The sequence below is a fragment of the Phascolarctos cinereus genome, unplaced genomic scaffold (genome assembly GCF_003287225.1).
Source record: "Phascolarctos cinereus isolate Bilbo 61053 unplaced genomic scaffold, phaCin_HiC Scaffold_726;HRSCAF=1367, whole genome shotgun sequence".
NCBI classification, from domain to species: domain Eukaryota; kingdom Metazoa; phylum Chordata; class Mammalia; order Diprotodontia; family Phascolarctidae; genus Phascolarctos; species Phascolarctos cinereus.
The window spans coordinates 110098335-110124216 of NW_027556098.1; the positions used below are offsets into that span (position 1 = coordinate 110098335).

General features: G+C 40.1%; 1 protein-coding gene across 2 annotated transcripts in view; it reads right to left on the minus strand.

Moving 5' to 3' along the window:
* Positions 1 to 932: 932 nt before the first annotated feature.
* IGSF11 (immunoglobulin superfamily member 11) overlaps positions 933 to 25882 on the minus strand; it is a 196756-nt gene continuing 171806 nt past the window's right edge. For both annotated transcript variants that reach the window (XM_020985851.2, XM_020985853.2), the window contains 3 exons: positions 14567 to 14689; positions 11792 to 11942; positions 933 to 2461 (listed from right to left, as the gene is read on the minus strand). In XM_020985851.2, the coding sequence (XP_020841510.1) occupies positions 2017 to 2461; positions 11792 to 11942; positions 14567 to 14689 (719 nt within the window). In that variant the 3' untranslated portion in view covers positions 933 to 2016. The remainder of the gene's footprint in view (positions 2462 to 11791; positions 11943 to 14566; positions 14690 to 25882) is intronic.

Sequence of the window (25882 nt, forward strand, 5' to 3'; positions counted from 1 at the left end):
TAATGACACTTGTTGTATATGAATAAACTTTTATTGAATTTTAGACAATTAGAAAGAATAAAGAAATACAAGAGAAGATTCTCTCTACAGAATGACCGATACAGCTTCCTGAACAACAGCTGACAGTGCCTCCTTTACAATGTCAGAATTTTCCATTTACTTTATAAAAGTATAGACATTCATTTCATTGATTTAGATTTTTACAAAGCCAAGAGCAGTCAAATGGAATAATAAGAAGTACACAAAAGCCAATCCAAATCCATACTGATACTGGAATATCTGAGAGGATGAGGTTTGGAGTCTGACCTTCTTAAAAATTATCCTGGTGGAGGGAAGAATTTTTTTCTTCTTTTTGTGCAAGAAAGGCACAAGATCATGTCAAATCATGGCCCTGGAGGCCATCTCCAAAGATGATTATGCTGATCCAAAAGGATATGTGTGGTAGGGAGGGTGGAAAAAGGTAGTGGAAAGGAAGGGTAAGAGATATCCTGGAAGAACTTGCTTTAAAATGAACTATAGGTCCAGTATTCTGGATAAGCTACATAGTAAGTAATCATATCCCAGAAGCAGCTGCTTGTGCTTTTAGCAATCTGGTTTGATTAAGGCTCTACAGTTACCAAACACATTACCTTTAGGCAGTTCTACACAGCATAAAACTATGTGGAAAGTTGGCAAATTTCCCAGTGAATCTGGGCTGTGTAGAGATCCACGCTGGTTCATTCTGGAGAAAAGGAATACTTTTACAGTGGCATGAGATGTCTTTGGGTAAACCCCTGTGCAAAACGGCAACCCTGAGCTGTCACAGAGATTGGGCAGGCCTTACTTACTGTGAGCAGGAGCATATCACAACCTGGGAAAACACCACAACTATCCCATCTTCCCATCTGTCTCTGCCTTTTCTCTTTGCCAAAAAAATATTTTTTTTCTTTAAAAAACAAATTAACTTCACCCTCCCCTTCCAACTGTCTAGCAACATCTATCTGTCAAATGAGAATTAAGTTATCTGCCTCAATGCAAGAGGTATTGTGTGCTGCTCTCCTAGTGTGATAACAAGGGAGACCCACAGTCAGCCCTATACAGAGAAAGTTCCCTATAATGCTACAGCCCCAGAAGGTTGCCTTCCCTGAATTGCATGAACCACAAAATAAAACATAAAACAGCTCTTGGGTGATAAAAAAAAATGTTACCTAACTCACTAAAGCATAAACACTGATTCTCAAACCTCTACTTCTTGCTTAGCCTCACACCCTCCCATCCAAAAACAGTCCTCTTTCCAAAATATTTTCTTCCCCAGGGAATAATGAATAAACAAACAGCTGTGGCAGCCATGGGCATAAAACCAATCCTAGAAAGAAAAAGCAGTCATCTACCTATAACTACTAGAGAAATGGTCTAAATAGGAGATGGTTCAAGAGAAAAGATAAATAAATAAATAGGAAAAGAAATCTTGGTGGAGCTACCTTCTTTTTTCTCTGCTTCTCACTAAGTGTTGCTCTCTCTGTGTCCTTTCGTCATTGAGACTTGGGGGGGGCAGTATCAATATGAACTATTTCTGCCCCACCCCCTTCCCATAGGGATGGTTAGAACATCACTTCTCTAAAGAAATCTTTCTTCCAAAGTGGTTTTCATTATCCAAATACCACGGCACTTTATTCTTTTTTTAAAAAGAAAAAAAAGAAAGGTAAGTTAGGTATAGATTAGAGAATAAGCCCATCTGGACTGGAATTTGGATTTTACCTGCCGTCTTTACTTCTTCCCTGGGCTTGGCACATCTTTGAGATTCAATTTTGTAATAAGAACCCGATGGACTCCACAGGGTAGAATGGAATCATCATGCTGGAGGGTCTCCATCCCATTTTTTTGTCTTTTTTTTTTTCCAAATCTCAAGATGGAGTGATATCCAGCTCTTTCCACTGCATTTTTTTTTAAACTCATGTGAGGATGAGGAAAACAATCTCCTTTCCCGCATTCTACCCCTTCTAGAGTGAAATCTTCTTTTCCTGAACTACCTCAGCTCTATACTAGTGAGCCTGCTCTACTCTGGGCTGGCACCATGACGGGCACTGCACCAATTCGCTCTAGCGTGGTTTGGCTCACGGCATAGGAGTGTGTGTGCTGTGACCGAGGCTTCCGGCTGATGGAGCCATTGCTCCTAGACGTGACCTGTGGTGATGGCGCTTTGTTGGCAGTCACGACCAGAGTTTTCACTGAAGGCGGGACCAGATGGCTTCCATTGGCATAGACAGATGGTATATTGGCACTGCCTGAGTGGAGAGAGAAGGACTGATGCAAGTCTCCCAGGTGGCCATAAGACTCCATGGTATGATGAACTTTGGGGTTGCTGTTCCAATAGCGACTATTGTAAGTATTAGAAGAGGTCAGTGTGTTGTTCTCTGAAGATGAGACCTCGGCATGGAAAGCTTTGGCAGATGAAGTACATTTCGGTGGAAGGTCATCTTCCCTGGAAAGAAACAATGATATGATTTAGAATTTAATCAAGATTCATCTTCTGTCATTACCCACAGGCTCAGTTTACTTATGCCAAGGCTAAAATCATCTGTATAACACAAACTCTCTTGTTCTAGCCTCCTTGGTTTATGAAGGACATCGATAACGCTAGGGAGTGTCCAGAGGAGAATAATGAGGATGGTAAAAAGCCTATGTCATATGAGTCTATGTCATATGAGGATTGGTTGAAGAAACCGAGTGTGATTAGCCTAGAGAAATAAAAACTCAGAAAGGACACACATAGTAAGCGCTTAATAAATGCTTTTTCATTCATTCATTCATGATAACCATCTTCAAGTATTTGCAGTATTAAATGATAACTATTACTTGAAGGATTGTCATGTGGAAAAGGGTTTAGATTTATTCCTCTTAAACCTAGAGGGAAGAATAAAGAACAATGAGTAAAATTTACAAAGTGATAAATTTAGGCTTGATGTCAGGAAAACACTCCTAACTGTTAGAGCTTTCCCAAAGTGGAATGGTCTGACTGAGAGAGGTGGTGTATTACCCCTCCTTAGAGGTTTTCAACCACTCATCATTTATCTTACATTGAGGATTCCTTTCATACCAGGCTGGGGCTAGGTGGCTGCCACAGTCCCTTCAAACTCTCAAATTCTGTGATTCTGGTTCGGTCTTCCATGACATTTTAGACTCAAAACAGAATGCCAGACAGGGAGTTAAAAGATCTGGGTCCTACAGAGAGATCAAAGAAAGAAGAAAAGGACCCATGTGTACAAAAATATAGCAGCTCTTTTTGTGGGGACAAAGAATTGGAAACTGGGAGGATGCCCATCAAGTGGTGAATAGCTGAATAAGCTACAGTATGTGAATGTGATAGAATACTGTTGTGCTAGAAGATATTATGAAGGAGATGGTTTCAGAAAGATCTAGGGTGATCTGTATGAACTGATGCAAAGTGAAGTGAGCAGAACCAAGAAAACAATTTATCAATATCAACAGTATTATAAAGACAATCAACTTGAAAGACTTAGGAACTCCAATCAACACAATGGCCAGCCACAATTCCAGAGGATTCATGATGAAATCAGTTACTCCTCTCCTAATAGAGGTGAAGGACCTCATATTGCAAACTGACCGATGTAATTTTTTGCAATGGAATAATCTGCCTAAAAAGTGGTGGATTCTCCCTCCTCAGTGGTTTTTTTTTTTTAACCACTCATTATTTATGTTACGGTGAGGACTTCTTTCATACAGGAGTTAAACTCAGGTGGCTGCCGCAGGTCAAAAAATAAATGACCAATACAAAAAAAAATGGTTTTGCTTGACTATATATGAGTGTAACAGGTTTTGTTTTTCTTGCTTTCTCAATTGAAGTGAAGTGGAAGGAGGAAAGGAGGTACGGAGGAGAGAAAGTTAATCTTTATTTGAAAAAAAAAATTTAATTAAAAAAAAGAACACCTGGGTTCCAGTCTCAGTTGTAATACTTACTTATGTCCTTTGCCTTCCAGACCAAGTGGCCTATGTTCCATTTGCTACCTCAGTGCTTCTTCATGGACTATTGTCCCTGCACCAGGAATGCATCTCTCACCAGTGCCTTTCACAATACTTGGTTTTCTTCAAGATTTATTAACTTACATGATGCCTGCTATGGGAAGCTTTTCCTCCTACCCCCTAGTTACTGTCTCCCTCCTCACTTAGTCATGTTTTATTCTGTTTACATGCTCTAACTCCCAGTAGAATATAAATTCCTTAAGGGTAGAGGCTGTTTTTGTTTTGTTTTCTTTTGTCTTTGTCTTCTTAGAACCTTGCACAGTGCCCTGAACATAGTAGGTGCTTAATAAATACTTGTTAGGTTGGGTTGGATTGGGTCTTAAGGAAATAACCTAAACAATACTTTAACTTGGTAATCATAGATTTAGAGCTGGAAGAGATCCTAGAGGTCTGTAAAAAGTCAAGAGTGATCTGTATTAAGCAGGTACAAACATGATCATGTGGAGACGTCAGCCTAATGCTGACACAGCTAAATTTGGGGAAAGCAAGGAGGGCATTTACATAATTTTCAGACAAAAGAAGGTGCGAGATGGGCTGATCCAGGGAGGGAAGTGGGAGTCTTATGGATATAAACTGAGGCAAAAGCGAGTGCAGAGTTCCAGGAACAGGGGCACTGAGTTCTTGGTACATTGAGATAAGCTTGGTGATGCAGAGTCCAAGGATCGGGTACAGACAAGAAGACAAGCAGGATGTTTAGAGAGTCATTTCCCAAGGAAGAAAACCTGAGGTTCATAGCAGTGAAGTGACTTGCCTATGGTCACAAAAGCAGTAAGATGATAAGCCACTCAAGTCCAAATCCACCATCACTAACATCAACACAACCCTAGGCAAATTCCTTCATCTCTCTAAGCCCCAGTTTCCTCCTCTGGGGATGAACTACGTGATCTGAAAAGCCCTTTCTCAGTTTAAATTCCATGTTCCTCTTCTCCCCTGTCAAGGTGGGATATGAACTTCCAGAGTTGTCCAGAATCTCTCCCAACACCTCCACTATTTCAATTTACCTTGGATGAGAATAGAAAAAAAGGAATGTTGGACATCTCCATTCCAAGAGCACCGGTCAAAAAGTGATTAACTTAATCCCTGGCTGCGGCCAATGGAAAAATCCAAGTAGACCTGCAGCTGGTTAATTGGGTACGGTAGAAGGAACTAATGCTTTCCCTCAGGACTTATCAAGGGAAAGAAGTCTAGATTAGAAGTCACAGGACTTGGGCTTCAATTCTGACCATTCTTCTTACTATCTAAGTTACCTTGGGCAAGTTATTAACCCTCTAGGCCTGAGTTTCCTCATTTTCAAAAGAAGGGGCTGTGCTAGATAACATCTAAGATCCCTTCCACATTTAAATCTATCATCCTCTGTGTCATACAAGGAAGTAACCAGAATTGAGAACAATAAGAACAACTTACAGTTATACAGCACCTTAAGTTCTGCAAAGCATTTTATATATATTACCTCTTTTGACTAAGAACCTAACTGGTCTTATTAACCTCTTCTTAATTCTTCATTGTAGACCATCTTGCCAACTAAATAGGACCATGGTTCTCCCAGAACAATGACCTAACTGTAGGATCCACTCCAGGTGTAATGAAGAGGTAATCAAATCAGTTCAATTGGCCAATAATAATAATTATAATAATACCTTTCATCTGTATAGCACTTCACTGATGCAAATTACTTCCATACCCATACTCTAATTTGCTATTTATTATTCAGCTAAACTTAATAAACAACCATTAAGTGGCCATTCTGTGCAAAGCACCGTGCAAGGTGCTGGGGATACAGAGATAAAAATGAGCAACAGACCCTGCTTGCAAGGAGCATGCATTCTGCTGGGACATAAAATGTGCCAAAATATAAATACATCCAAGATAATTTGAGGCAGGAAAGAGCATTAACAGTCAGGTAGGTTCCATGAGAGAATGAATATTACAGCACTTTTGAAAGTAAAAAGTCCTTTTGAAAGGTAGCTGTTATGATGATAATAATAACTATAGTAGTAATCATAATAATAATAAGAATAACTCATCTCCCAGAACCACAATAATCTGTTGAGTATGCAGAGCAGGTATTGTTATCCTCATTTGGGGTTTTAAACTACAAAGTCACTAGTCCTAAGCTACATGGCTAATAAGTAATGGAGCCAGGACTTCACCCAGGTTTTTCAGTTCAAAGTCCCATGTGCGCTCCACTCTAACTCAGCTTGCTCACATTCTTGTCCTGTCTTTCACTCTTAACTTAGGCTGGTGGCTTTGGCATAGCTTCACAGGATCTAACAGAGTCGTTGAGTATTCTGTGGAGAGCTTTTCTGGCTCCTATAATCACTATGGCCTGAGTGGAGCTCAGATGTTGGTGAGGGGCCACTTTATTGACATCAGAATAATAGCAAACATTTATATAACAGAGCTTAAACGTTTACAAAGCACGGTACCTATCTTGGTATTATCTCATCTGCTACTCACAACAACCTTATGGGGTAGGAACTATTATTATCCCCACTTTAAAGATAAGGAACAGGATGAGAGAGAGTAAATAACTTGCTTAGGACTATACAACTAGAAAGTGTCTGTGGCAGGATTCAAACTGGGTCTTCCTGGCGGCTAGAGAACTGGACCTTGGAGTCAGGAAGTGTCTGTCTCAGACACTTAATTATGTGACCCAAGGCAAGTCATTATACCTCTCTCAGCCTTGGTTTCCTCATTTGTAAAATGGGATAATAACAGCACACACCTCACAAGGTTGTAGTGTGGATCAAATGAGATAACACCTACTCTCTACTCAGGCCCACAGATGTTAATAACTTACCCAAGGTCACATGAGTAGTAAGAAGAATGATTAGAACTGAAGCTCAAATCCAGTGACTTCTAATCTAGAGTTCTTTCCCTTGAACAATATGACAAATAGTCATCCAGTCTCTGATTAAAGCCCCCTTGTAAGTAAGACCCATCATTTACTAGACCAGCCCATTTCACTCTTTTCCAATTCTAGGATTCTAAGTTCATAGACTTCTTTTGATTAAAACTGGAATAATTTAGCATAGTGAATCAGCTAAGTTTGGGGCACTGAATCTTTAAAGCTATGCATGTGTGCTGTAAGAAATGATGAACTGGTTGACTTTAGAAAAACATGGCAAGACTTGAATGAAATAATGAAAAGTGAAATGAGTAAAGCCAAGAAAATACTGCATATAGTAACAGTATCATAAATACACAGAATACCTGCAAAGGACCTTTTAAGGAAGATGCTAGCCACCTCCAAAGAAAGAACTGATAATTAGAAGATGCATTGTATGGTTTATATATATTTATAAATCTGTATCAAATGGTGGATTTCTCTCATGTGAGGTGGGAAGGGAGGGAAATAGATTGGAACTTAAAATGTGACAAAAATTAATAAAAGAAAATAAAGTTGTGCATGTGTTAGAGTGAAATCCACCAATAAATTAGCAAAATGAACCTTTGTTGATACTTCTGTTCTCAACATAATGGCACAGTTATTTAACAAATGGTCGCTGTCCTCATTAAAGCCCCTCTCTATCAAAAGGGTACAAAACAACTAGTCTTAGTAACAAAAGAGCAAACACAAACAATTTCACCTTTGGCCAGACTCCATCTGTGAAGAGGCTAAATCAGAGGTACAACAATCAGTTAAATGCAAAACTGAAAAGAGACAGGTCAACATAGGCCCCGTTTGCTAAATGAATGACCACTGAAGGCCTTCAGCTTTAATATCTTCACAGGCGAAGTGAAGTGCATAGTTAAATCTGAGTTATCCCAGTAACTTAAATATTCAAAACACTATTACTGAAGAAAAAAATACGAAGCCTACACTGTCAAGATTTGTTAACTAAAGCTTGACTTCAATTTACCTGTAAAATAAATGTGTTCCTGGAAAACTGTCTGCAAGTGAAGATCTGTTATTATAAAATAAGATTTTCCCCATTAACTTTCAACATAATGAGTTTCTAAAGGATGGGGGGAATGGGGAAGGGAGATGAATGACTCCAGAGTATAATAAAAATCATGCTTAAGAAACCTAACATTCACTCTGAAAAGGATGCATTATAGTCTATATTATATTGCATTTAATTGTTCAACACAACCCCAGTAAGAAATTTTATTCAAGTGGACAATTAATCCACTTGACCTCAACACATTCATTAAACACACAAGGTTTAAAATATGCCATTTGCTTCATTTCCATTTCCCTGTGAGTTCTCAAGGATAAGACTTTTTTTCTTTCTTTCGCCATACTATGTCTGACTTAAAATCTGTGGAGTCCAGTATTCTGTCTCCAATAGTATCATTGAAGAATAATTTGTTGGACAGATAATATAAACCTCAAAAATTGAAGAATATATCCCCAAATCATATCTTGTTTCCCTTGACTTATAACTCTACTATCCACAAATCTGTACAGATCTTCCCTGAGCCCAATTATGTTTTCAACCTAAACTACCTAATGGGTAAAATGAATATTAATATTATCCCACCTGGGAAGACCATCACACGAAAGGTCTAGATGTTATTCTTCATCTCATACATAAATTTATTTCATCATATATGAAACTTTCTCTGAATAGTGATTACTGTTCTCTCTAATGCATCCTCTGTGAAATGCACCATACTCAAGGCAAGCCACACCACAATGCCCCTAACAGCATTGTGACCAAGAGCCTGGACAAGAGCTACCATGTATAAATTCTTTTTCTTCCTACACAAGCATCTCTGAAGCTACTGACATAACAATAATTAACAACTCATAGTTATATTTGGCATCTTAAAGTCTACAAAGTTTCTTACAAACTGACAGTGCCTAGCATCTTCTGGGCCCCTCCTGCTGTTTGACTGTCCTCTTAGCTACTTCCATTGACTCGCTAGCTCATTCTCCATGGCAGCTATTCTCAACCTTTTCTTCTTTTCTCAAGTCCCCAACTTTCTAGGTGGGAGAAAGAACCCCACTTTCCTTATCACCCATCCCTGACACATAGCAAATGATTTAGCCTTCTATTTCACTGAGAAGACAGAGGCCATTCAAAGAGATGCTCCAATTTCCCCTCCTCTAAGTCTCAGTATCAGTACCTAGTGTCTACTCCTTCCTTCTGGACAAAGAAGTATTCCTAAGACTAATCTCTTTACCTCAGGTCTTAGTCTTTTTTTATGTTATGGACCCCCCCCCCTTTCAGCTGGTGAAGTTTATGGCTCCCTTCTAAAAATAATATTCTTAAATGTATAAACTAAAACACATAGGATTACAAAGGAAATCAAGGACCCTACATTAAGAACCACCCATACCCATGACCTCTTCCCTTCTATCTCCTTCAGATGCTCCCTCCAGCAATTACCTTTTTTTCCCATTTATCTTCAATTTCTCTGTCTCCATTTGTTTCTTCCCATCTCTCCTGAATCCTTAAAAAGCCCTCCTTTGATCCTTCTACCAACCTAGTTATAGCCCTATATCTCTCCTTCTCTTTAAATGCCATTTTTTTAAAAAAGTTGCACACATATGATGTAAACATCCACTTTCTCAATGCATACTTTCTTGATACATACAGCCTCTTAACAACCTGGTTCCTCTTTCTCCCTGCCCCCATCATGTGTCGAAAATACTCTCTCAAAGGGGAGAATCTTTGAGTTCTCCTACTCACCACATCAATTCTTTGGGGTTTTTAAAAATTCTCTTTCAGTCCCCAGGCCTCCTCTTCCCTAACCTCTCTGTAGCATTTCTCACTAATAATCCCATCCTCTTCCTGAATACATTTCAGCCCTTGACTTTAGGACAGCACCCTCTTCTAGTTTTCCATCTAGCTAACAGCTGTTTTATCTACTTTGCTAGTACTCCCTCCTCTTCTTGACCCCTTAAGATGAGTGATCCTTGACGACTTGCTTTTGGCTTCACTCTCTTCTACCTGTTCCTTTGGTAACCTCATTTGCCTCCAAAATGGCCTAGGTCTAAGTATTATCTCAACAGAGATAACTCCTGAATCTCTATGTTCGGGCCCCATTTCTTTCATGAGCCTATATGTCCAATGGCCAACAAAGTGTCTTCACTTGTACGTCCTATTAGCACAATTAACCTGATATGTTCAAAACTGGGCTTGTTATCCTTGCCCTACAATCCACTTTTATTTGACTCTTTCTGCTTCCATGTTTAAAACCTGTGGCTTTTTTTTTTTTTAACAATTTCCTCTACTTTACTTCTCATATGCAATTTTATATCAAGGAGGAAAGCATGACCCTAACAGGGTTGAGAGAGAAAAGGGAGCCCGATCAATCAATCAACAAGTACTTCTTAAGAGCCTACTATGTGCCGAGCACTGGGGATGCAAACACAAAGAATAAACTGATCCCTACTCTTGAAGAGCTTACATTCTAATGATAAGGGCAAAAGGTGGAGAGGTAATCATTGACAGGGCCCAAGCACAAGGTGGGGAAAGGGTACCCTCACTGGGATATATGCATGCTGCAAAAGAAACAGACTAAAATGAAATTCTAGATCGCCTGTTTTCTGTAGGACTGACTATGCTTTTTGTTGGACTGAGGAGCAAAATCCGGAATTTGTAAATTGAAAGAGACAGTAGGGTATCTTGTATGACATACTCTTTCCACTGTCAGTCCCTTGTGATCAAGAAGACAAAACCCCACATGATCAGAGATAGAGACAGCAAGACAAAAGGAAGCCATAGGGTTGCTTTTACTGAAGCATTTTTATGTCCTAAAGTACATAAAGAATTAGGCCTGGTGGTTGACACAATGAAGGGATGAGAAGATGCACCTCCCTCTTTTCACTGAAGAAGCAGGGGCTCGTGGGAGTGGGATGTTACATGTGCCATCAAACAAAGTTGGAAGTTTTGGTTCTTTTGAATTAAAGGAAAAAAACTATCTTTGGGAAAAGGGAAAACTCGCTTGGAAGGCCAGTGAAAAAGCATGTATTTATAAAGGAATTTGCCATAAGAACAAAAAGTAAAGCGGGATAACGTGGCACGGTGAATAGTGCACTGGCCTCAGATTCAGGCAGACGTAGTTTCAAGTAGTGCTTTGAACACATATTGGCTGTGCCTTGGGATAAATCACTTCACCTGTCAGTGCTCTAGGCAATTCTCTACGATTCCAAGTTGCAAAGAAAGTGCCAACCTGCATTAGCACAGAGGGAGCTAGTTATCACAGGTCTGGACTTTATCCCTATCAATTTAACAGGCTTTTAAAAACAGATGAAGAGAGCAGTTCCAATGTTACAGTATTTGATTCATACTTTCACCAGGCTTGCGTCCCACAGCAGTGATAGACTCTACGCATCAAAAACTGTCCCTTCTAATATTCTGATTGAGGAAGAAAAAGGACACCAGAAAAGTTCACTTAAGCGGGATCTGCAGTCATGGTGGACAATTAAGAAAAAAAACAACAAAATTACAACAACAACAAAAAAACCAAAACAAAAATTCCAATTAACTGGAATTTGATGATGCTATTGCCGTTTGAAAATCCAATCCCAAAGCTACAAACAGTCAGCAACACAGGATGCAGTATCAGAACCAAAACAGCATTTTTTACCTTGTCATAAGATTATGTAGGTAAGATGGGATGGTGTATGCATGAGCACCTTGCAAGTCTGTCCCAAAGAAATGATCCTTAGGATATTGACAGTGGCCTCAAAATATATACTAGGACCTGAGAAATGGTACATGGTTGAAAAACCAGTGAGGAGATTTTCATTACTAAGGTGAACAGAAATATAACAACCTATAGCTATGTCACTAAGTCCCAAACTCAGACAAACCTTATCTCATTAGGGATCTCTTCCTCCTCTTCCTCTTTATTTCTGTTTCTCCAGTAAAAGAATGCCACAAGCATCAAGATAAGACATAGGATGACAACAACTGCAGCACTGCTAACCACCCCTGCAATGACACCAATACTCCTCGGCTGGGCTGTGACATGCATTGAAAAAGGAAAGAACAAGGGCATTGGCTCAACATTGCACAAACACAAGAGATGCTACCAAGAAAGCATCTAATGCTTAATATGGACCATTGTCCAGGCTGTTTCATTCATACACAATAAAACTTCAATTAACTGGAATCCCCATTAACAAACTGTCTAGGATTTTCATTACACTTTTATAAAAGACACAAATGATAACACAGATTATATCACAGTTTACCCTTCAAAAGAAAACAATTTTTAGGATTCATCATATGAGCAGCTAAGAGGTACAGTGAATAGAGTGCGGGGGCCAGAGTCAAGAAGACTCATCTTCATGAGATCAAATCTGGCCTCAGATGCTTTAGCTGTGTGACTTTGGGCAAGTCACTTAATCCTGTTTGCCTCAGTTTCTTCATCTTTAAAATAAGCAGGAGAAGGACAAGGCAACCATTCCAGCATCATTGTAAAATAAAAAAGTCCAAATAGAGTCACAAAGAGTTGGACACAACTGAAAACCACTGAACAATAACAGCTACGATTCATCATAGGGTCAGCAAAAATTCAATCCCGTTTCCTACATTTTCTGCACGTACACAAGCTAGTGGCTGAATGAAAGCTAATCATCATAATGTGACTTCTGAGCCACGGTGGCATAGCAGAGAGAGCTGGTCTCAGAGTCAAGAGAACCTGAGATCAAGTCCTTCATCTGACATAACCTCTCTGTGTGACCTTGAGCAAATCACTCATGATCTTTTCAGTCCTGTCCAACTAACTCCTCATGATTCCACTTGGGGTTTTCTTGGCAGAGATACTGCAGTGATTCGCCATTTTCTTCCACATTTAATTTTACAGTTAAGGAAACTGAGGCAAACAGGATTAAGATTCTAAGGTTACAAGTGGCAGAGAAGATGCTGACCTGCACTTTTCCTCCTCATTCTATCCCTCTACTGCTTTTCTCATTCACCCCTTCCCCTTGGTTGCAGGTCACCCAGAACTGATCTCACAAGGTATTGATAAGATGTGAATTCAGTTCTTTCCACTGAGACAGAGGACTACCAGGCCTTACCACTTGCCCTGACTCTATGCCCTCCAGACCCAAAAACTGTCATCTGACCTACAGATATGATGTATGGACCTCTAAGCCTTGCTCTCTACTATGCAGTTGAACTTTATTACATGTTCTATCTCTCCTCAATAGAGTATAGGTTCCTTGAGAGCAGGGGCTGGCACTCTCTCTCTCTCTCTCTCTCTCTCTCACACACACACACACACACACACAACACACACACACACACACAAGCAGCCCAGAGCTTAGCATAGTATTTGGCACATGTAAAGAACTTGATACTTTTAGATGCTTTTTTCATCCAGAAGAGGGAATCCAATGAAATCTTAGGGTCTACCCAAAAGAAAAAAAAGGGATCCTGTGTGACCTTGGTCAAGTCATTTATTAGTCCTGGGCCTCAGTCTCCCAATCTATAAAGTGGGGGAGTTGAACTAGATAATCCCTGAGGTCCCTTCTAGTTCAAAAATCTATGACCCCTTTAAGCTTCAGTTTCCTCATCTGTAAAATGAGGGAATTGAACTAAAACAGCCTCTAAGGTCTTTTACAAGTCTAAATCTATGAATCTACAATGCTATATCCACATCAATGAAATTGTTTGTTGTTGTTCAGTTGTTTTCAGGCATGTCCAATTCTTTGTGACCCCATTTGGGATTTTCTTGGCAAAGATACTGGAGTGGTTTGCCTTTCCCTTCTCCAGCTCATTTTACAGATGAAGAAACTGAGGCAAACCAAGTTAAGTGACTTGCTCAGATTCACACAGCTAGTAAGCATCTGAGGCCAGATTTGATCTCATGAAGAAGAGTATTCCTGACTCCAAGCTCAGCACTATATTCACTGTACCACCTAGCTGCTCATCTGATGAATCCTAGAAATTGCTTTTTTGAGGGGTCTGAGGTCAGATTTGAACTCAGGAAAGAACTGAATTGATGACTCTTATCACATCAATACCTTTGAAGATGAGTTTTCCTAAGTACATGCCTGGCTCTCTATCCAGCGTACCATGTAGACTCTTCGTGACCCATGAACCATACTGTCCACGGGTTTTGGGGGGTTTTTTTGTTTGCTTGTTTTTACAAAGTTACTGGAACAATTTGCCATTTCCTTCTCCAATAGATTAAGGTAAACAGAGGTTAAATGACTTGCCCATGGTCACACAGTTAGTATGTGTCTGAGGCCAGATATGATTTCAGGTGTTCCTAACTTCAAATCCAGCACTCTATCCACTAAGTCACCTAGCTGCCTAATGAAATCACACATCAGAAAATTTTTCAAGGACAATTAGCAGAAAGTATATTAACAAAGAGAAGGGTTTTCCCTCTAATTCTTAAGTAATCATTCATTAATTAATTCCATTAGATTACAAGCTCCTTGAGGGCAAGGACTCTCTTTTGCTTCTTTTTGTATCCCCCAGAGCTTAGCATACTGCCTAGTACATAGTAGGTAATTAATAAATATTTATTGACTGACTAATCAGAATACCCCATTCCTCAAGATACCTGGTTGAATCCATGCTTTCTTGTTCTACAACCAGGAAACCCTAACATTGGCCTTGGATAGACTCACGTGAAATGACCTGAAGATCCAAGAGACAAGTGCTGGTCCCGATGGCGTTAGAAGCCACACACTGGTATAAGCCAGAAGAGACAGAGCTGATATTACGGAGGGTAACTGTTCCCTGGATTTGGTCTGTATGGAGAGTGACAAAAAAAGTAGTTAGAGATAGAAAGGAAAAGGAGAATTTGTTTTAAAGCAGCTTTGATGAGAATTTCAAGTCAAAAGAAATCTACCTGAATATGGCAAATATTTATTAAGCACCTACTATGTTCAAATGCACTGTGGTAAGAGCTAGGGATACAAAGATAAAAAAATGAAACACGCCCTCCCCTCAAGGAGTTTACATTCTCCTAGAGGGATGCAACACTTACACAAACTACTGAATGAAAATTCGCAGAGTTGATACAAAGTTATTTCAAAATTTCATATCAGAAAGATTTCACATGGGAGGCAGTACCATAGCTCTGAAGGATTCTACTATGGAAAAATGGAGTAGATTTCAGGCATAAGAGAACAATTGTGGCAGGTCATATACTTCTGCCTCATCTTCCACACCTACCCCTTTCAATCCACTTACATGGCTTCTACCCTAGTTCAGGTCCTCATCACCTCTCCCCTGGACTACTGCAATAGCTCAAGAGGTTATTGGTTTCTCTGCCTCAAGCCTATCTCCACTCCCATCCATCCTCTACACATCTAAAGTAATATTCCTAAAGTGTAGATCTGACCATGTCACTCCACAAATAATAAATTCTAGTAGCTTCTCATCATCTTTTGGCTTAATTATAACTCCTTGGTTTGGCATTTTAAGCTCTTCACACCTGGCCCCAGCCAACTTTTCCAGCCTCCTTATCCACACTCCATTATCTAGCCAAACTGTCCTCCTTGCTGTTCCTCATGGCATCCAACCTCCCTGCCTGTCTCTTCGCTTTTGTGGTGGTTGTCCCTTCAGCCTCTAGAATGCTATCCTTGGTCTCCTTTACGATTCAACTTCTGAAGTACTACTTTCTGTATCAAATTGTTCTCAGTTCTCCCCAGTTGCTAGTGCCTCCCCATCCAAGATTACATCACATCTGCTTTAAGATAAAATGTACTCTTCTGTTTGGCTTTTAAAGACCATCACAAATATATATATATATATATATATATTTTAACTTGGTACATATATATATATATATATATATATATATTTTAACTTGGTACTTTCCTTTTCATTTCTATCCTACCCCCCTTCCCCAATTTTTACAAGTTAATACAGACACTTCTGTAATTGATTTTCTTAAGCTATAATATAGAACTTTACATGTATTCCTATGAAATCTTGCATCATTAGATTTGAGCCATCATTACAGTTGATTTAAATCTTTTATGGTCCCTATTCTGTGATCCAGCATATTAGACATCCTTCCCAGCTTCATGTCATTCACAAATTTGGTAAGCAGACCATCTACCTTCACCCGTAGATAAAAAACACTGAACTAGACAGGACCAAGGACAGCACCCTGGGACATTCCACTAGAACTCTCCCTCCAAAATGTCACCGGGTCCAGTCTTTCAACTATATCAAATCCACCTTGTCTATAGGGATATTGTGAAAATCTCTGTCATATACAGAAAAGCAGCATGGTACAAGTGAAAGAGCAGAGGCTTTGCAGTCAGAGGGATGGGTTCAAATCCCACTTATCACCTGTGTGAACTTGAGTAAGTCACTTAAGCTAAATGGTCTCAGTTCCTCATCTGTTAAAACAAATAAAAAGATGGAATTAGACTACATGGCTTCTGAGGTTCTTTATCTATGGTCCTATGATCTGCTGAAACTCAGGTATACTTCATCCATAATACCTACATAATTAATCAGTATCATAACACTATAAAGAAGGGGGAAGGGGGAAAGACGCTAAATCCAAAATTAATATATATGATAGAAAAACCTGGCATTTCACGAGTAAGACACTGCCAGTCTCTGTCTAAGAAAAATAATGTAGTAACAGCAAATTTCAATTTTTAGCTACGTTAAGTAGGGAATAAGTAGGATTAATTATAACAATTTTCACCTGAGATATCATTGCAACTTGGTGTTCTAGAATTCAGGATGTTATTCTGTACCCCAATATTACTATTATAGTACCAACACTTCAATAATGAAACATTTCTGCAAATCATCACTATTTGCATAGTTACTAAGTCTCCCCAGTAACCATAATGAAAATAATTTCTTTATAGTAATAGTCAGTTATCCACAGATCAGAGCTTCAGCTAATTCAATTGTCTGATGTCACCTCAAACCTTGAAGTTAATGAAAAACTCACGAATCAGCACTGATGAAAACAGAAGACACAAAGCCCAAGGAGTTATGCCTACGAAAGAAGTGTAGTGATGTTCTTTTATTTGAACAGATCTGAAATCTTATCCATGTTGCTATTCCATATCTAGTTCAGTCATGTGATCAATAAGCATTTATTAAGTGCATTAGCCCTAGAGATATAAATAAAAGCAAAAAGACAGTTCCTGCCTCCAACGCTTAATGGGGAAGACAATACATAAAAAGGAGCTGAAAAGTACATGCAATGTGTCAAAGTCCAAAGAGTCAGTAGCAAAGGCCAGGAAAGGAATGAAGGACAACTGGCCATTAATCTTCCACAGGGGGTCCACACACTGTTGTGGGGGGCCTTCCTTTAGGTGTCTTACCATCTTGTAGAAGCAAAGAACATTCATCAGTTTTCTTCACATAACCAGCCCATCTCCTTTTTCAATCATGAAGCTTCTTGATAACATCCCTTATACATATTCTCTTGCACAATTTCTGGCTGGCAATGTCTTACAGACTATTCACGTCCCTCTCCATTGTTCTTTGAGTGACCCAACCACTTTAATCCATTGGAGACCATGGTATTCGATGATTTGAAACTATACAGCATCAGTAGGAGGATGCTCTGACGGAGTTCATTGGTCATCCAGTTTCCATCCAACATATATATATATATGTATATGTATATATATATATGTGTATATATATATATATATATACACACATATATATATATACATATACATATATATATATATTCATGATTCATGAAACAACCTTCTCCCCTAGTCAAAGTAATTTTGCATACAAAATGAAGGATTGATTATCACGCTTCCCCTGGCAGCATGCAGTCCTTTTTTATCTTTTAAAAAAATTTATTTTATTTTTAATTTATGAAATAAAGCAAGTATTTCCATTACATAGTATAATAAAAAAGATCATTGCACATGAAACTACCAATCTATTATGTACAACTTGCTATTCCTTTTAAATATATAATAAAGTTATCATGTAAATTTCTTTTTTTTTCCTTCCCTTCCCACTCTAGAGATGGCTACCATCAGACACAAATATGTATAAACATATAAAATCATTCTATACATACTTCTATTTATCAGTTCCTTCTCTGGATACAGATAACATAGATGGGTATATAATAGTCAAAATTCCTTATCCACTCAATGTTGTTCCTAAAACAATATTGCTGTTGTTGTATACAATGTTCTCTTCCTTCTGCTCTTCTCACTCTTCATTATTTCATGCAAGTCTATCCATGTTTTTCTAAGATCATCAAGCTCATCATTTATTATAGCACAGTGGTATTCCATAGCAATCATATACCACAACTTGTTTAGCCATTCCCCAAATGACGGGCATCCCCACGATTTCCAACTCTTTGCCACCACAAAGAGAGTTACTATAAATATTTTATAACATTTAGGTTCTTTTCCTTTTTCCCTAATCATCTTTGGAAAAAGACCTAGTAGTGGTATTGCTGGATCAAAGAGTAGAATCAGTTTAATATTATTCTTTGGGCATAATTCCAGATTGCTTTCCAAAATAACTGGATCAGTTTACAATTCCACCAGCAATGAATTAGTGTCCCAATTTTTCTATATCCCCTCCAACATTTGTTGCTTTTCCCTTCAATCATTTTAGCCAATTTGATAGGTGTAAAAATATCATCTCAAGGCTGTTTTAATTTGCATGTCTCTAATTATAATGATTTAGAACATTTTTTCATGTCTTCAACCTTCAGTTCTACCCTGAGCTATAAACTGGAAGTGGGAGACAAAAAGCAGAGGCTATAGAAAGCAGATTGGAAGGGAAGGGGTCAATGAAAAACAGATTATTGAATCTAACAAACAGAAGTAGACATAGGGGAAGAAACTAAATAAACACCAAGGTGGATAGTAGAGCAGTGAGGGAATTCAAGGAAAGGGCAAACTGAGTACTAAATATCTTCAAAGACCCTTGAGCATATCTATAATGATGACCCAGAGTCATCGAGAAAAGGTTAAATTGTGCTAAATACACTTTATTTACCAAAGCAAGGGAAAAGTTAAAGTAAAGTTTGGACATGTAAAAGGTTAGACTTTGATTAGACTGCAAATTCATTTACCCAGAATACTTCATTCTCCAACCCTGCCTGACAAATAAGGCCTTGCTGTACACTGGAAACATTGGTTGGATGACGTATTTTTTGCAGGTTTCCCAGTTCTTGCTTAGACAATGTTTCTGCTTTTAAATAGCCTTTTCCAGGCTATAGTGGTAGGGTCCAAGCATGATACCCTGTTCCTGATGTTGAGGACCCTCCCTCTCCCAAGATTAAACTGGAGGAATGGGTCTCTTTCCTGGACTATTACAAAGGCCTCCGGATTGGTCTCCCTGTCTAAAGCCTTTCCCTATCCTCCACAAAGATGCCAAAGTGGTTTTCCTAACATATAGATCTGACTACCTTACTCCCTTATTCAATAAACTCAGATGATTTCCTATTATTTCAAGGATCAAATATACACTCTACTGCATTGAGTCTTTCACAGCCAAGCACTAACCTACTTTTCCAGTCTTATTACATTTTTTTCCCTTCACCTACACTACGTGCCTATTTTCTATTTCTGATATACAACATCAATCTCCCATCTCCATACCTCTGCACAGGCTATCCAACCCTAACCCTACCCCTACCTCCACTTCCACCTTCTCAAGCCTAAAATTCACACCTTCCTCCATAGCCACCTAGTTTCCTCTGAGGCTCAGTTCAAATGCCAACTTCTACTTGAAGTCTTTCCTGATTCTCTCAACTACTGTGCCTATTTCCCACCCTTTATATCTATTTTGTATATACCTGTATATGAAAAGTATCTATTGTCTCCCCTAGCTAGATAGTGGGCTTCTCATCAGCAGTAATTATTTCTTTTGTCTTTGTATCCTATGTGTGAACTACAGAATCCTCCTCTTTCTCTATGCCTAATGCATTGCAGTAAGTACCCTTCTCTCTTTCCTCCCTTCCCTTTACTTGTTGTCTTCTCTCAGATAATGTAAGCTCCTTGAGGGCAGGGGCTGTCTTGGTGATATTTGTATCACTGTGCTTAGCACAGTGCCTGGCACATAGCTCTTGTTCTTTCTCTCTCTCTGTCTCTCTGTCTCTGTCCCCATATCTCTCTCACTCTCTTGCTCCCTCTCCCTCTCACTCTCTTCCCCTTCCTCCTTTGGCCTCACTTCCCAGCACCTAGCTCCACAGTACCTAGCACAGAAACAAATGTTTATTGATTGACTGAATATGAATTTCCCTGGAGCCTCAGGTAGCCCTCTCAATTCTATTTTCCCACAATTAAACATCTCATTGAAAGGTGGCAGACCTGGGAAGTCTCCACCAGATGACCTGCCATTACCTCCCAAACCAGAAAAGATCCTTTTCCAGCAGAGTTATCCCTAACAACCCTTCAAAAAGCCTCAGTTAACAACAAGGCACTACTAGAAGACTTGTTAATACAACTGTCATCAACCCACTGCCTCATCTTCTTCTTTCTCTTCTTCCTCCTCCTCATTATCAGTATGAATTCATTCAGCACTTAACAAGGATCAGGCTGGGGATAAAAAGAAAGACAAAAACAGCACCCACTGTCAAGAAGTTTGCATTCTCATAGAAGAGACAGCATGTAAACAACTATACACACACACAAGATATACACAGTATATAAATGAGAGGTAATATTAGAGGGAAGGCATTAGCACTGAGGGGGACTGGAAAAGGTCTCTTGGAGAAAGTGGAATTTATTCTGAGTCTTGAAGGGAGTCAGGGGAGCCAGGAGGTGGAAGCAAGGAGAAAGAACATTCCAGACATGGGGTACAGCCAGTGAAAATGCAGTCAAGAAATAGAGTGTCAGGTTTGAGGAACAGGAAGAAGGCCAGTGTGGCTGGGTTATAAGAGTACGCAGGTGTAAGAACACTAGAAAGGTAGGAGAGGGCTGGGCTGCGAAGTGCTTTAGAAGCTGAACAAGGGATTTGAGATTTAATCCTGGAGGGAACAGGGAGAGTAGAGTTTACTGAGTGGGGTGGGGGAGGGGATCTGTGTGACATGCTCAGACCTACCATTTAGGAAGTGGTCGATACAGCAGTGGGGACAGACAAGAAGCAGGGAGACCAATCAGGAGACTACTGCAGTAGTCCAGGTGGGAAGTCACAAGAGCCTTGTACCAGGGTGGCACCTGCCTTGAGTGGCAAAAAGAGGATGTATATGAGGGATGTTGTAAAGGGAGAGACAAGACTTAGCTACAGAACGGATTTATCATTGTGATCAAGGAGTCAGGGATGACTGTCAGATTGTGCCTTCTCTAACATCAAGGAAGGCAGCATTCTTAACGGGGTCAGCAAAGTTCAGGAGGGAGGAGGGTTTGGAGGTAAGATGATGAGTGAGTTTGAGTTCGACATGTCCATGGAACATCCAGTTCAGGGTGTCCAAGAGTCTGTGACTTGAAAACCAGAAGGCAAGAAAGAAGTTAAGGCTGAAAAAACAGATCTGGGAATCATCTGCAGAGAGATGATCACTGAATGCACCTCTGAACTCCCTCAGCTTCCTCTCCCCTCAGACTGGAGGCCAGAGAATGGAGCACGAAGGTCCTCCCAAAGCTTTCCTTCATAGCAGGCTGGGAGCTGAACTTTTCAACTAACTGTCTCTATCAGTAGCTGCGCTTGGTTTGGACCCCATGAAGCATGATGTCTCCCTCACCTGCTGCCCCCCCAACTCTCCCTCCTCCACCCCACCAACTGCTCATTTCCAGTTTCCTGGTGTGTATCATCCTTTTGTGTCACAGCTTAAATTATAAGCTCTCTGGGGGTCATGGACTGCCCTTATTTTCTTACTTATATCCCCAGTGCTTAGCACAGTGCCTGGCACATAGCAGACATTTAATAAATCTTTACTGAATTTATTGAATTAAACGGGAATTTGATGAGATCACCAAGGTTATCATGTTATTCCTCCCTCAATATCTCTGACATTCCCATTGTTAGAGTCTGTCACATTATGAATGAATAAATTAAAAATCGTTTATTAAGTACTTACTGTGTACCAGGAACTGTGATTAAGAACTAACTGGTGATACAACTCTAAATAAGCAAGACAGCCTTGCCCTCGAGGAACTTACATTCTACTGGGGGAATACAACCCATGAGTTAGAAGGGGATGGGAGGGAATGGTGTGGGAGTGGCCAGGAAGTGGTTATGGAGGCCTGGTACCAGGCAAGATGAAGTGAAAGTTCTACCTACAAAAACCCAGGTTCTTGTGGAAGGAAGATGAGGATAGCCTGCTTTAAGCCTGTGTGCTTCCAAACGTAATTTCCATGCCTCACTTTAACCCTTGGGATAACTTTTGGTTCCACAAACTATAAATAAAACTTCAAAGGCTATGGAAATATTAGTCATTACTGTAATTGTTAATATCACCAACCACGTAAAACAGTGTAGCTCCATGTCATCCACCTTCTCAATTCTTAGTCCTAAGCACTGCTAAACAAAGTCAGGCTACCATGCTACTATAAGTTTATGTTATTTAACTTCAAATTGGCCCTTACTGTTGCTTAACAATCCCTCTGTTTATTTCTGATAGACTCATAGAAGTATAGAATGTTTGGGCCAGAATGTACCTTAGAGAGGAGTCCTAATCTGGTGGCTATGAATTTACTTTTAGTAAATTTTTCTGATGACTGAATTTCAATTTATCTAGTTTCCTTCCTCCTATGTATTGTAATTTATGCATTTAAAAACATTATTCTGAGTAGTCTGCAGGTTTCACCAGCCTACCAAAGGGGTCCCAAGCACCAAGGGAAAAAAAAATGTATAAAGAAAACTATATACTTAGATCCCATTCAGGTCCAACCAAGATGCTGTTATTTTGGGTCTGCCCAACAGCTTTTGGCTTGGCCCAAAATTTTATTTTATTTTATTCCATAAATAAATTCACCAAAGAAAAAAAATGGCTAGAAAACCTCTGATTTAGTCCAATACACTCATGTTACAGGTACAGAAACTAAGGCCCAGAAAAGTAAGGCACCTTGTCCTAGGTCATGTAGCTGGTTAGCGATAGTCAAGACATGAATCCGGGTATTCTAATTCCATTATAACATGCTTCCTCCTCATAGCAGCTGTTTCAAACTCTCTCCTATCTTTAAGGTCCCATGCCCATCCCCAACTCCTTCTCTTTTGCAAATGATATCTTTCCTTCTCCTTCACTAAGAAGAATGAGGCCATCTTTCTGACCATCCTCTTTGACAAGTTGAACCCTACCAGTGATCCAGTGATCCTAACCCTTCCCATCTCTTTCCTGGACCATAGATCATCCATAATCTTTCTCTCATCTTAGGTCTCTCTATAGGCCTTCTCTTCTCTTTACACCATCTCTCCCCTGGAAATCTGATCACCTCCCATATTTTAGAATTACCACCACTATGCAAATGATTCCCAAATGGGAATCTCCAGCCCCAAATGTTAAGCACAATTGTGGAGAGAGAGCACTTGATCATTGGAGACAGGAAGTAGCAGTTGCTGCCAGTGGTATTCATTGGCCTTCCCCTCTGAGGCTTCCTTTAGCCATCAGGGAGAAGGCCAGCTTTCTTTTGTTGTCCAGTCTGGGACACTAACTGCAAAGGCTGTTATTAAGAGGAGGGAGAGTAAGGAAGCAAGCTAAGACCAATTTCTCCCAAAGAAGCAAACATCTGGATTTCCTGGATGGTTTTCCCTATGTCTAGGTCTGTGCTCCAGATATCTCTGGGAAATTTTGTGTTGCCTTAAGTTTTATTTGTAGAGAACACTGAAATGTCAGGCAATACTGACTCTGTTACAAGCTAGTGACAAATGCATTCTTGAGCATTTTGAGCCCTTCCACACTCTCTTGGGTGTATCTGTGTCAGAGGATACAGGGCCCTGACACTTATTTGAGAGTAGGAATGAACTATACTTCCTTCATTTCCAATAGTTTGTGGTATATCTATTCCTGGATTTCCCACTAGCACTTCAAACTATATCCAGTTTTCTCATCATCTTTCCCCAGACAGCCTGCTTCTCTTCCTTCCCCATTTGTACTGATAACATTACTATCCCCACTTCACCTGAGATTTCTACAACATCTTCTAATATTCTCTCTCTCCTACCACTTATTTAAAATAAACTGCCAAGTATTACTTGACTCTCTCTCTGGGCTTCCCCTCCAATCTCCCAGCAGCCTTCTCATCTAATAAGTTGCCTCTACCTCTGTGGTCTTCTTTAACTGGAAGACCATTCCCCTCCTGTAGCGAACACTCATGAGTTCTTCCTGGAACATTTTGAGGAAATTCCCAGACTAGTACTATATACACTCCTTGACTCCTCTCAATCAATCAATCAATAAACACTTATTAAGTGCCTACTGTGTGCCAAGCTTCTCCTCCATGACCCCACACCAAGGGTACCTCCCCCTTCTGGGGAAAATACTTTAATTTATCAATATTGTTTGAACTTCGCTTTTATGTGGCAAGATGTTGTGTAACTCCAGAATGTCACTGCCTCAGAGACCCTCCAGGGAAGCTGAAGACTGCTACAAGATATACTTAGATCCCACCCAGGTCTTATCTTGGGTCCAACTAAGATGCTTGTGTTCTGGGTCTGCCCAACAGCTTTTGGCTTGGCCCAAAATTTCATGGAATGTTTATACTTACCAGATGACAAACACATCAAGAAATCTCTTCTTCTTCTTTTTTTTTTTTAGCTAGGCAATGAGATTAAGTGACTTGCCCAAGGTCACACAGCTAGTAAGTGTCAAGTGTCTGGGGCCAGATTTGAACTCAGGTCCTCCTGACTCCAGGGCCAGTGCTCTATCCACTGTGCCACCTCGCTGCCCCAAGCAATCTCTTCTATATGCTGGCTATCTAACTGCTTATCTTCACACCCTTGTCTGAACTCCATACTAAGCAAACCTCACAGAAAATTAGGAGGAGTCACGCCTTTTTCTGGCTTTCTCCTCTGCTGAACCAACTCAATAAAATTCTTTCTAAAGGTCTGTTAGGTTTTGGGGCCTGTTCTTCACCAATAACTTAGTGTCAGAAACAGGATTCCTGATGGGCAACCTAGCTAAATGCCAAGGGTCTCTAACACCGTCCAAGCTGAGTGAGTCTCTGTAACCTCTGGATCGAGTAAGGGCGGACCAAACAATATAGAACCAAACTGAGCACAGGAAGAACCTGGTGGCTACCCACACTGGTACCTGAGTGATCTGAACACCAGACTGGCTGCCCTCATCCTCACATTAGTAGTTCTCTGGGAGTACCTTGAAGCTCAGGCCACACACAGTCAAGTAAAGCTAGGGGGCTGTGCTTAGCCTTGGCCCAGGGACTGATGCAGGTTCAAAGCATTCAAACCGGCCTGATTCACAATTTAGTGCTCCCTTTGGATGGACCACCCAAGGGTCTGGGGAGCAGGGCTACAACTGGTTACAAATTTGGCCAGTCCTTCAGCAGAGCTTTCTCTCTTTCTCTTTCTCTTCTTGTATTTCTCCCCTAAACACTCTCATGGTACCTTATCTGAGACCGGTCAGCCACCACACTGGTGAATAAGGCACCATGATCTTACGACTCAAAAGCAAGGACCACCTTGCTTTGTGCTTGCTTGTTAAACCTCATGACCTGTTGGGAAGCGACCACATATATCAGATATCTATGAAGTTGACTGAGTAACTCTGATGAACCTCCTGCCCCCAGACTTTCCAGCTCTCTTTTATGCATTGTTCTTCCCCAATTGGAATTTAGTCTCTTTGAGAGGAGAGACTGTCTTTTCTTTAGCCTATATTTGTGTTCTCAGTGGTTAGTGCTGTGTTTGGAACGCAGTAAGCCCTTAATAAACACTTGCCAATATCGTTGACTACCTCCACTCTCTCCCTCCCATTTCTACTCCTATGACTGACCCTTATTTCAACCTACCCCTACTACTGTAATAGACTCCTAAATGATCTCCGATTCTAATCTTTCAGGTAATACATAGATCTT